A 12,113-nucleotide genomic window follows, 5' to 3' on the forward strand; every position below is an offset into this window, starting at 1 on the left:
GGCCACGTAGTTGAGCCCTACTGTGACTGGCCTCCTTTTTAGTCTCTTTCACACTGCCTTTGTCTATCTTTGTCTCTCTTTCTCTTGCATTCATACTCACGCACACAAACCAGTATTTTTATTTTTTTATCTGTTCCCAGGGTGCTTGGTGTCCCTGCATAGGGGAGTGTTTACAGGATGTTATCTGTGTCAGCGCTGGTCTCTCATCCCTCTGAGTGGGTTATTTTATGGAATGCTGGAACAGGATAGAGGAGTTGCAAAGGGGGAGTGACAAGAGCCTAGACAGAGAGAGAGAGAGAGAGAGAGAGAGAGAGAGAGAGAGAGAGACTATATATATATCCTAAGGAGGCTGGTGCTCACAGGCACAGCTGGACTACTGGATAACTGGACTGCAGCCCATTGGACATTTAACTAAAAAGGTGAGTTTTTTCATTCTTTTCTAATTATTTGTTGAGAATCTTCATCATTTATCATTATTTTAAAGAAAGAAAGGAAGGAAGAAAGAGAAACTCATTGCCTATATCCATATAAACATTTACATTTTTCATTTCATGCTCTCAACATTAAATGAAATTTTTAACTGGAATGCCACAGGTAGAGTGAGTCTTTCAGAGGATGTGGGCACTTGAAAAACCACATCCTAAGTGCGACAGAGCCGTTAAGTCTCCGTCGCACTTAGAGGAAAAACCGGAGTTTGATCAAGTGCCTGTGTGGGACTCGCCTTTTTCTCCTCTCTTTCTCTCACCAAAATATGTTTGATGTCAAAGAAGACTTTTTGGTTTAACAAGGGAGGTTATTACCAAGTAATTACCAAGATGTTCAGTAAATACTTACTCCCTGTTTTTGTTTTCCTTCATTAGAATGGAATCTAAATCTGTTATTTAATTCCAAATTAAAATTTTGAAAAGTTAATTTTTGTTGCTTGTCATTTGATTCTCATAGAAATGCACAAAAAAATCTGTTGGTATGTTACCAAATGAAGTAAATCTAATTAGCACAGTGATAGGAAAGGCTGTAAAATGACACCACTGATCTCATCACTGCAGCAGTCACTGTGAGCTGATAAACTGTTGTTACATATAAACTTGTATTTTTGTGGTTTTTTACACAAAAGTAAATCCTCACAAATATTACATCTGGGTGCATTCAATTAAACTGAGGCTGTAATGAGGAGGGAAATGTGGTTGTATTACTGAACAAGTGCACTGGTGGGGGATTTTCTTCTCTCAGTCTTGGGTGTGCCTTTTTCTGAGCTCCAGGGAACTAGAAATTAGTTAGCTCATCTCTTTTGGGTATTTTACATAGAAAAATATAGAATCATCATCGAAGTAAATCCCCTTTTTTACCCATGTTGTGAACATCTGTGTTTGCTTTGGTTCTTGGCTATTGTTAGAGAAGTAAAAATGACATCCCAAAAGGCCAGCACTGCAGTGTTGCACAATATGTCCACGTCATAATTCATGAGTACACATACCATATTTGACATCTGTTCTGTTTTACCATCCATGACTCGTTTGTGTACTTAATTTTTTTTTTTTTTTTTTTGGACCTATGTCAATGCCACCAGGACTTAAAAACGAGTCCCTGTCATTAACTCGTGCTCTGAGGGCGCGGCCTGAAACTGGATGCCTACATGTGCTGACATGACCTGCTGTTTGCTTTTATTGTAGAGTTTGTTTGTCAGGAACATGTTCTTAGAGAACCTATTCCTGAGACTGCAAACACTCTCCTACACAGGAGCACCATGCATGCTGAGAAAGGATTGAAAAAGACAGAGAGAGACTTTATGTTACTTATATTTGCTAAAATAAAGAAAAAGCTGAGCCATATTTTATCTGAAATGCTAAAAAGTCTCAAATCAATGAACTTCACAAGGGTTTCGTGTTTCTTCTCCTTTCAGGCACCAGCAAAGCCTTTGGAAATCCTTTTAGATTAGTTACTGTGAAACATATAGTTCAAAGATGAACAGTGTGGCAGACTGGCTCGTGAACAACAGGGACAAGATAGAGAAAGGTGTGGAGATCATGGGGCAAGCCTCTGAGGTGCTAGCTGCCACTGTGGGCCAGTTACACCCCGTCTTGGAGGCCGTGTTTGTGGCCTCAGCCGAGCTGCTCAGCAACCCGGACAGCAAAGAGGCTCGCTACTTAACTCAACAATTCGAGATGGTGAACCAGAAACTTGAAGGAATCCAAGATGAGATTGATAAACTTGCCCTGGAGCTGCAGAGGACGTCGATGAACAAGCAAAACTTTGATCGAGAGGCACAGATGATCAGCCAGTATGAGAAGTTTCAGGTCTTTGTCAACGCCAAGCCAAAGTTCAAGGAGAAAAAGATGGAGAAATTCATCAGCCATTATGAGAGCACCGATATGGATTTAAACTTGGATGCCCTCTACAATTCTGTCACTGGGGAGAACACCTCAGGAGACCCTATGCTGGAAACTGTAGTTAATACAGAGCAGAGAAGCAGAAGAGCAGTGGAGGACTTCTGTGCTCGACTGAAGAAGCTTTTTGTGGTTGGCATTATCGCTGTCATGGGTTATGCTGCCCTCAAGGAAGGAGGAGTTGGGGAGGAGATGGTGAAGAAGTGGCAAGGACGAATGGAGGAAGTGGAAAAGCGAATGAAAGCAGCTGTGGATGACTGTACAGAGAACTTTGCCACACAAGCCAAGGTGGACATAGAGCATCTAGTTCAGGAGAACCCGGGCACTGCCGACCAGAACTTCACCAACACCATCTTGGATGCTCTTGCTAAGAAATACGACTGGGTGAACTGGTCCATCAGGGCCTTTAATGACCGGGAGCGCATTTTCTTTTTTAACTGGCTAGCTGGAAAGAAGTACCATGGAAGTGGGGGAGCCAACTGGTTTGACCTTTTGACCAAGAACAAGATCAAGATTGTGGTCTCTTTCTGTGTCAACCCCAAGCCTATTAACAAGAGTCAGATCCAGGAGAAGATTGAGCAGGAGAAGTTGAAGGGGAACATGATGGCAGTTGCTCTGTCTTTGAACAAAAGCTTCCCCAACTGCCTGGTCCATGCTGTCAGCCATTACAAGGCAGTGGTGCAGTCCACCAACTTCCAAGAGGATTGTTACTACTTTGGAAAACACAAACGAGCGTACTTGTGCATTCATCCTGAGTAGGCCAATGAAAAATGTAATGTGTACCTTCTTATTGATGAATTTATGAATGTCTTTATCAGAGACTTGAAAATATCTCCATTCAATATAGAAATGTATTCCTAAATCTTGCCTCTGTTGATGTGTAATCAGCTGGGTTTTGCTATGTGACCCATTGTCTAATGCAACAATTTATATTCTTATATGTGTAGCTTTGAGGTGAGAAAATTCAGAGCCAGATGTGTCCATGCCAGCTTTGTCTTAGCATTAGGGTTGTGAATCTGTTCCCACTGAATATTAGCCTGCTAAGGGTGGATGACTGAGAAATATGTGTTTGTGAGCTTTCAGAGATTTTAAGATTATATGTGAAAATCTACCCTTGGAAAAATGCTGGCTTTGGATGTTCTGAAGATGACATTCGTGACTATCAAAACTGGGTTTGGATGGGATTATTAGTCAGCGACTTGGTTCTGAATAAAAAAAATATTAAAGAGGTGTTCAACAATTAAAAGAATAGTTCTACATTTGGGGGAAATGTGTATATTTGCTTGCTTAGCCTTCGATTTCTATATTAAAAATCGAAAGAGAAATCCGTCCATTCATTTTCTTCTGCTTGTCCCTTGGGCCTACCTCAGCTGTCACAGGTGAGGGCCAAGGTAACATGGATCACCGCTATATCAGACAGAGATATATTCATGCTGAGAACCACTTAGAGTCACAATTATGTGTACTGTGGAAGGAAGCCAAAGCACTCATGAAGGCTTTAAGAATGATTTAAGTTCACATTAGAGCAGTAGAGCTCGTCTAATCTCAACAAAACAATCAAACAAACAAAAAATAACCACTTAAAAAAATTCAGGTGCCCTGTTATAAAAAGATAAGATAACCTTTGTTAGTCATACAGGTGGAATTTTTTTTGTTTTGTGTGTGCACAAATGACTAATACTGTGGTAGATAGTGCCATTAATATTACCCACTCTCCAAATAAAAGCCTATTTAAAAAAAAATCAAATATTTTGCTGTGTTTGGTGCTGTGTGGGAAACCTTTCACATACGATTAATGTTTTACTTTCATCCTTAATAAACTAAAATTACGGATATTTTGTCATCCTTTGTTATCGTCGTTACTCTCTTATTTAAAGGGTCGTGTTGCGTTCAAACGAACTCAGTCAGATTAGCTCTTTAACGGTTATAATGCTGTAATAACATGCCTTTGTTTATTAGATGGGTGGAGGCCGATCTGTATACAATATCAACAACAGACTATTATGCTCACAACTGATTTTCCCTCCACCACCCAGGATTTTTTCTTTTTTCTTGTACTTCTTCTGGGTTTGACTGGGTGTGTCTGCTCTCTGTAACATGAGAGCCACATGACCAATAGGAAGGCAAACAGTCTGGAAGTTAGAGTTCTTCCGCAAACTTTATGAGGTGAGTCCGTTTCTCTTGAAAATGTTTCATAGTGGACAGGCACATTTTAACTGCGTGTGAGCAGAGACATTATAAGGGTCCTGTGGCGGTAGTGTTAGTGCTGATGAGTGGAGGATCGATTCAGCTTAATCGACTTCATGCCACTCTCGTTACATAATCGAGCTGTTTTTTTTTAAACCCGCTTTTTGTTCACTGCTGTTAAAAGTCCTCGTATATTTTGTTAACGCGGGTTGTTTTAATAAAGCGGAGTGGGTGATTAGACGAATCTGCAAAATTTAATGCAGTTCAGGCAAAACTTTTATGGGCGTTGGTTGCCAGATCTGGTGCCACCGCTTTACTTTTTCCAGGAAGTGCTTGTTTTTTTAATCCACTGACGCGGCTGCGCTGTAACGCAAACCTAATCTGTGGTGTGAAGCTGCTGTGTTTGTTTGTTTCTCTGCCCATCAGATGTAAAACGATACAATTACAACCCTCGCGCGCGGACTGATCGATACTTCATCCATTAAGAGAGCGCATTTAACAGAGCGTTAAGTTTTTTCCCTGCTCAGTGGTCAGACTGAGTGGTCAGCTGTCAGATGGAGGGTTTGTTCTACTGTCCAGATGAAGCTGGCACTAAAGTCAGTGCAGATAGCGCATGCGCGTTGTGCGTTTCTTGCCACTGCACAGATCCTCATATAAATTTGCCATTGGCATATCACAGTGTTTAAATTCTGCACAGTAATAATAGATGAGAAGAAAACCGTCACCCTGGCTGATATTTTTATTATATTGCTCTTTGAGACCGTATCAACGCATAAGCAGCATATTATTGGTCAGTTCAGTCCTGAGCTGACAGAGCCAAAGCTTACACCTCTCCAGTGGGTCACACACAACTGAAAGGTCATCATAGTATTAATGTAATACAAAAAAGATAAAGACACTTTTATAATGTTTGCTGATTTGTAGAATATACTGTATTTACCCTCCTCTTTGGTCTTTGAGTACTTAAAAAGGAAAATTCATGTTTGTATAACTGTGAACAACTTAAAGATACCTGAAATGTAACTAAATAACCCAAAAATCACAGAAATCATTTTGCATTTTCTTTAGATTTTTAGTGTAAACGCTTGATCTGAAAAGCCCTGGAGTTAGAAAATATACTGGTCAAATAGGAGCAGCAGAAGAATGACTAAAACAGCATCTAAATGGCAGTACACAGACTGCGGTGTGCATCTCTGTTATGTGAGCCGCAGCAGCTCTTTGTCTATGAAAATGTGATTTCTTTAAGCACTTTTATGTTTGAAGCATCTGCGTGGAGGTGTTTCATGCACTCAGACTGCAGTTACAAAACCCACGAGACCCCGAGAAGTAGCGAAACCGAGAGATAACATCAGTGGAAACATTTTTTATGCTTAAATCAAATGAGATGCAGTAACTGGAAATGCTCTAAACCCCTGCTGGAATTTCCTACTTTGCTGTTTTTCTTAATTTTTAGAACAAAATTGCACAAATATAACATCCTACATATGTTATATTTGAGAAACAGCCAAGTGAACAGCCTTCCCGTTTCCTCTTTGCTTTCTGGGTTGCTGAACATATCATATCCTTTATATCACTTTTTTTGTTGAAGAGGTTTGTGTTTGTTTATTCACAGGTGTGACACTTTGAGGATAGAGTTCTTGTGGAGAGTTAGATGAAATTAATCATATTTCTCCATAAATATGAAGCAACTGATTAGCTTAGTTTGTCATAAAGACTGGTAAACAACATGTCTGGCCCTTTCCCAAAGAATTCTTGGCCGGGAGCAGTGACTTTGACTCCAGGCCAAAATGTAGCCAATAAAACATAGCTAAACCCCAAATTCTTTTGCGTTTAAGTTTTTGTATAAATTAATCAAACAAGATGAACATTTACTGGGCACTTTATTAAGTACAAGTGTAAAAATCTAATGCAATCCAGTGCAACAGCTTTCCCCTCAAATAAAGATTGAATGTGTTCAGTATTTGCTGACATTGTCAAAAAGGCAATATGTCTTTTTTTATATATTACTTAGGTTATAGTCAGAGATGATTACATCTAAGTTTCTTTCATTTCCACCACCCGTTGTGCTGGTTATAACGTTGTTTTATTGTGAGAGGATAGCTTCTTATCTGCATCCTGCCAAGAAAAACGTAGGTGTGTTTTCAAAAAAGGCCAAACTATTCCTTTAATCTGTGTTCAGATTTGCTAAATTCTGATCACCTGTCTAGACATCCTTCGTGCTGGTGTCTGATAGCTGCAGAGGTGTGAGATGCATCAGCCTGAGAAATGGTGCTATCTACTGCAGTTTAGCCACATAACCCCCCCTGGGACAGACTTGACCTCAGCAGAAAGATAAATGAGCCTACAGATTATTTTCCATTGTCTTGTTGCCGTGGTAACTTGCTGAGTTTCACTGGAAAACGCACCCTCGCCCAGCAAGTTTAACCTCTTTACACTTAATCACTTCCCACGCCTGCTGCTCTGATATCGACTGAGGAGAAACAGCACTGCTGCTTCTCACTCAGCTCCAAATGAAACACACCATGTGAACAAGACCAGAAAGCTGAACTGAAGAGTGTGACGGCAGATTCTTTACCGAGAGCTGCAAAATAAACAGTCACAGTGGACTGTTTTTTTTCCACACAAATGAAAGTTTCTCCCAAAATTGCACATTTCCAGATTTGCACCAAGGACATGTCTGAACATGCCCAGGAAATCAGTTAGTGTTGCTCATGCTGTGAGTCCTGGAATTTGGAAATGTTCAGACTAAGACTTTCCAAGTTCAACAGGGATCCGGTTTTTAGGCTGAAATGAAGGGAAAACTTTTTCCCCCTGCATATCAATAAATGCACAGCATGCTTTAATTTGTGGAAGGGTTATTGCCATCTTGAATTTAACCCTTGATTTTACTTGCTTGATTAGCTTTAGGAAAAGTTCACTGCTTCGACAACGTTAGTCCTGCATGTAGAAAAGTGAAGCCCATCCAATATATGAGACTAAAGGATTCTTTACAAGCCCTCATATGTCTGTCATGACCTGTTTCACTTCTATAAACCCAGAGCATCGAGCACACACACCTTATGTGTGTCGGTTAGCAGCTTTGGTGCTATGGCCATTTTTAACGCTTTGGAAATGACAGACTTTCACTACTCAAAGTGAAGCTTTCAGAAATATCACACCGTCTTCCTTTCGTTCAGCTTTTATGGGAACTGATCTGTTGCCAGAAGCTCATGAACTGTCCTGACTTCACGTGTTACACTTTTAGAGACTTCCTGATAATTTTGGCCTTGAGTTTTCAGTTTTTCCAGACATGTTTTCAGTCTTTATGTTAAGCTAAGTTGCTGGCTACAGCTTCAGTATAATGTTGAATCTATTTTATAATTTAACCCTTTGCAAAAAAGGCAACAAAATAATGGATTTCAAACTCTTTCGGCATTTAATTGTACTTTTAACTTGGAAAACAGCCCATTGAACAGTGTGACTTAAAGAGGAGATAGTTGCATTTAACAGTCCAAGTACATAATTTAGTTCCACATGCTTTTATTCTCTGCAAGTTTGCCATGGTAAGCATGTGAGCTCTGTGTTTCTCCGTTAGGCTTGGCTTGGCGTGGCTTGAAACCAGTCAGTGCTCCTCCATGTTGTCTTTGCATAATAGTCACTCTGTTGAGGAATAGCTGTTTAAGTTGAATGTAAATGTAAATGTTGAGCAGGTACATTTTACCTCCCAGCGGTTAACATATGAATAACATGCAGCAGTTCAGCCCATACCAGTCCTCCGTCATTACTGAACTCTCTTGGCATTGTTGAGTCATTGCTCTTTGGGTGTGACTAGCAGCCAGCACTGAAGCTCACTTGGCTGTTTCTCTCTTTCCTTATCAGTGTTTGCTGCGTAGTAAGAAGCACAAGGCCTACAGTCTACAGTCCAACAACACTGGAACAGAGCTGTAAGTAGAGTTAGAAGACCAAAAACCGACCCCTCAATCTCTGTTTTACTTTGACTGTTGTTAATATTACAAGAGGATCAGTTCTGACTGTTTCTAAGAATGTGATTGTTTTTCTTCGGTCTGAGACAGACGTCAGCAAAGATGGCAAATCCACTACAGAAGCTTGTGTCTGAGAAAAAGGACATGGTGGAGACAGTGATGGAAGTGTTTGAGCAAGGAGCTGAAGTGGTGGCCAGCATCGCCGGTGACCTCTTCCCCGTCTTCTCCATCGCAGCCCCGATTGTCAAGCTGGCTCTGGACAACGTGGAGAGCAAAGAGGCCGCATTCATGAAGGAGCAGTTTCAGAAGGTCAGAGATCGGCTGGATGTAGTGTCTGAGGAGCTTCAGCGGATCAACGAGGAGATCAAGAAGAGCGGAGTGGATTCTACGTACTTCCCCGTTGAGGAAAACATTACTAATCAGTTCAGGAAGTACATGGACATCCTCAACGCCAAACCTAAGTTCCGGGAAGTGAAGAAGAAGCTCTTCCTGGAGCATTTCGCCAAGACCGGAGGCGACAAAAATATTAACACCCTATACAACGTTGTGATGGGAGAAAGTTTCTCTGGGGAACCTTTGCTCGTGATCATCCTTAACTATGAGGAGAAAAATCGCCGGGTGATGGAAGACTTTTGCGCCCGTCTGAAGAAGCTCTTCTGCATTGCGCTCATTGCACTGCTGGGCCACGCTGCTCTGAAAGGATATGACGAGGAGGACGATCTTCTGAAAGAGTGGGGTGAGAAGATGAAGGCTGTCCAGGGTAAAATGAACGCTGTCATTGAAGACTGCATCGTCAACTTCCCTAAACAAGCTGAAGAAGACTCCCGACGACTGGTGAGAGATCAGCAAGATTTAACCAACCAACAGCTAGCTGATGCTATGGTAGAGAAGCTAAAGAAGAAGTATGACTGGGTGGGCTGGTCTGTGCGTATATTTAAATCTCCTTCAGGCCTGTTTGTCAACAAGAGGGATTTCCAATGCGCAACGGGAAAGAACCGCTTCCAAGTGCCTTCATCGGATGAGAAACTGAACGTATGGGTGTCCTACAGCTCCTCGCCTGAGCCTGTGGACAAGAGCCACATCCAACAGCTGATCCAGTCTCAGAAGAAACTCACAGTGGTTGGGGTCGCTGAGTTCCTGTTCGAGAAGTTACCCGGCGACTGTGTGGTTCACACAATCAAATCCACCAAAGACCTGGCCTGCTCGTGGAGCTTCGAAGATGAACTTCACTACTGGGAGGAGCACAAAAACTTCTACGTCTGTGTTCACTCAGCTTGATGTTTTAGACACTGAACAAAACTCCAAAAGTCGCTCATTCTGTGTTTGTGTTTGTTTGTGTACCACATCATCATTTCTGCACAGATAATTGGTGCACCTTCATCTTTAACCTTCATCTTGGTTGCTCCTCTGGGCAGTTATTTTGAAGCCCTTATCTAAATGAATGGGTACAAAGCCAGATTATTTACTTCAGTGGTCATTAGAAGATAAAAAGACGTTTCTTTCAAAAGAACGATTAAAGTGATTTGTTCTCAGCAGTTATGCTTCTACTAATGAAAAGTTTGATAATGTTACAACTCATTTAATTGCTCAGTCTGGAGTGACGACACAATCAGTCGCTGTTCATCTCACCAGCACACGGAACAGACATTTTGCATATATAAAAGGAGAAGACATGTTTAAACAGTTACAGTGGTCATGAATATGGCTAATATGTTTCCCAGGTGTTGATTAGGGTCAAAACATCTGCAGTCTTTGCCATTAAGGAATTTCATAGACTTTCATAGATTTGTATTCACGATTCTTGTAGTACCAGTGTCTGATATTATACAGTATATGCCTTCCCAAACTGCACTTCCACAATCATTTTTTTATGCTGAAATGTTCTTTTTTCTGACATTTATCCACAAGAAGTTCACATAAACTAGACTGGAGACAAGGCACAAAGAATTGTGAAAACAAAAATACAGAGAAATGAAACAGCAAACATGGTGGTTGATCCACGGCTGAAATGTAGTGGAGCGTGATGTTCCACAGTTCAGGTTCATGATTGTGCTTAAATTGTGTTGTGGGAGGCATATTTTTTTGTTATCTAGTAAAGCTATAGGTAAGTGTGCCATTTTCCTTTTTTTCCTGCTAACTCCAAGCATAACGATAATAAGTGTGGTATATGTGTCACCTAAAAAAGCTAAAAAGTTTTTTAAACATTATTTTGGGACAAAATTCCCAAACTCAGGAAGCATTTTCTTGCTTTCCCTTGACCACAGAAATGAATCCTGAGGCTGTCATCCTGTTCAGAGAGAAAGGTTTCAAAATAGCCCAAATGTGCCTGAAGGCGTTGCTAAGGTGGCTGCAGAGTAGTAAGACTTTTTCCAGCGTTGACCAAACACAACTGAGCTTTGTTTCTTTCTCAAGACAGATACAAGTGCTCACCTCTTGGCTTACTTTGCATTAGTGTAAATTGTATCATTTTTTATGAAAGTTGTGGGTTTGAAAATTTTTACAGAAACTTTGCCAGGAGCTAATCAGCTAATATTTTCCACTGTTATGAAATTTGGGAGGACGTGGGACTTTGTTGTTACGGTTCATCTGTCACAGAGAGATTGTGCTGGTGCTGATAAGTGCTGACGTCGCCCTGTTGAGGACATCTACACCAAAGCATTTGAGAGAAAATGATTCCAGGCAGAGAGACTGAAATGGAAACTATTCTTGTTCTCAGTTGGTGAAATAATACGGTAATAAATGTCTTCACTTGAAGCTGTACAGCACACAGCACAAGAGCTCACAAAAGAAAAGGGCTCAGTTTTTATCCACACACCCTGTTACTGACATGCTGAGGTGCTGTTTTGTTTACAGACAGGTGCCTAAAATATTCTTGTGTCACAATTTTGCCTGTGAGGTTGTGCAACATAAACTGGAAGTTTGAACGTACTCAAAACCCGACCTTCACTTTGTTGAGGGTATAAACAGTTTTGGGTTTTTTTTTTGTGAGATCAATCTTGGGTTTGGGATATGAAATTAATAGATTTTTATTTAGATTTTAATACATAAATTGTATAATCTGACCACTATATGGACTCTACTTTATAAGGACAGTAGCAGCTGCTCATAGTTTTCCACACCACTATAACCAATCTGTGTTTCTTCTGTTTCTTTATTATTTTATGTTATTATATAAGTCTAATAAATTCTACTAATTATCAATAAAATTGTATGCAACACCGATTTGAATATAAAAATGATTGACAGAAAATTCTTATGTTGCACATCTGTGTCATATTATTTCCATACAGTGTTTTGAGGAAATTAGTGCCTCAGATCAAATTTTATGCACAAAAAGCACTGAATGTAATAAAGCTTCCAAGTAAACATAATCATGCATCTTTTCTTTGTTTATCTGAATTAATTTCTTGCAGTTGCAGTTTGCGTGTTCGTTATAAGATCCAAACTGTTTCTAACTGGAAAATGTTTTAATCTGGGATCGTTTTGGCTAATTAGTGTTAAGTTCTACAAAATAATTCAAGACCTGATTTACTACTAAAACAAAAAACATTATTTATTGACTCCAATGTTGTCAAGACAT

The 12,113-nt window shown here is 40.3% G+C and overlaps 2 protein-coding genes across 2 annotated transcripts; both read left to right on the forward strand.

Moving 5' to 3' along the window:
• Window positions 1-311: 311 nt before the first annotated feature.
• Window positions 312-3,709, forward strand: rpz5 (rapunzel 5). Its single transcript, XM_024800712.2, has 2 exons — window positions 312-419; window positions 1,901-3,709. Exon 2 carries the CDS (start codon window positions 1,962-1,964, stop codon window positions 3,141-3,143), a length of 1,182 nt encoding a protein of 393 aa, XP_024656480.2. The 5' UTR covers window positions 312-419; window positions 1,901-1,961; the 3' UTR covers window positions 3,144-3,709.
• A 144-nt stretch (window positions 3,710-3,853) lies between these two features.
• On the forward strand, window positions 3,854-11,904 carry rpz4 (rapunzel 4). Its single transcript, XM_004568587.6, has 3 exons — window positions 3,854-4,550; window positions 8,430-8,494; window positions 8,624-11,904. The coding sequence occupies exon 3, from the start codon at window positions 8,636-8,638 to the stop codon at window positions 9,809-9,811; it is 1,176 nt and encodes a 391-aa protein (XP_004568644.3). The 5' UTR covers window positions 3,854-4,550; window positions 8,430-8,494; window positions 8,624-8,635; the 3' UTR covers window positions 9,812-11,904.
• The last annotated feature ends 209 nt before the right edge of the window (window positions 11,905-12,113 follow it).

This window comes from Maylandia zebra, linkage group LG11, assembly GCF_041146795.1.
Source record: "Maylandia zebra isolate NMK-2024a linkage group LG11, Mzebra_GT3a, whole genome shotgun sequence".
In the NCBI taxonomy this organism is placed as follows: domain Eukaryota; kingdom Metazoa; phylum Chordata; class Actinopteri; order Cichliformes; family Cichlidae; genus Maylandia; species Maylandia zebra.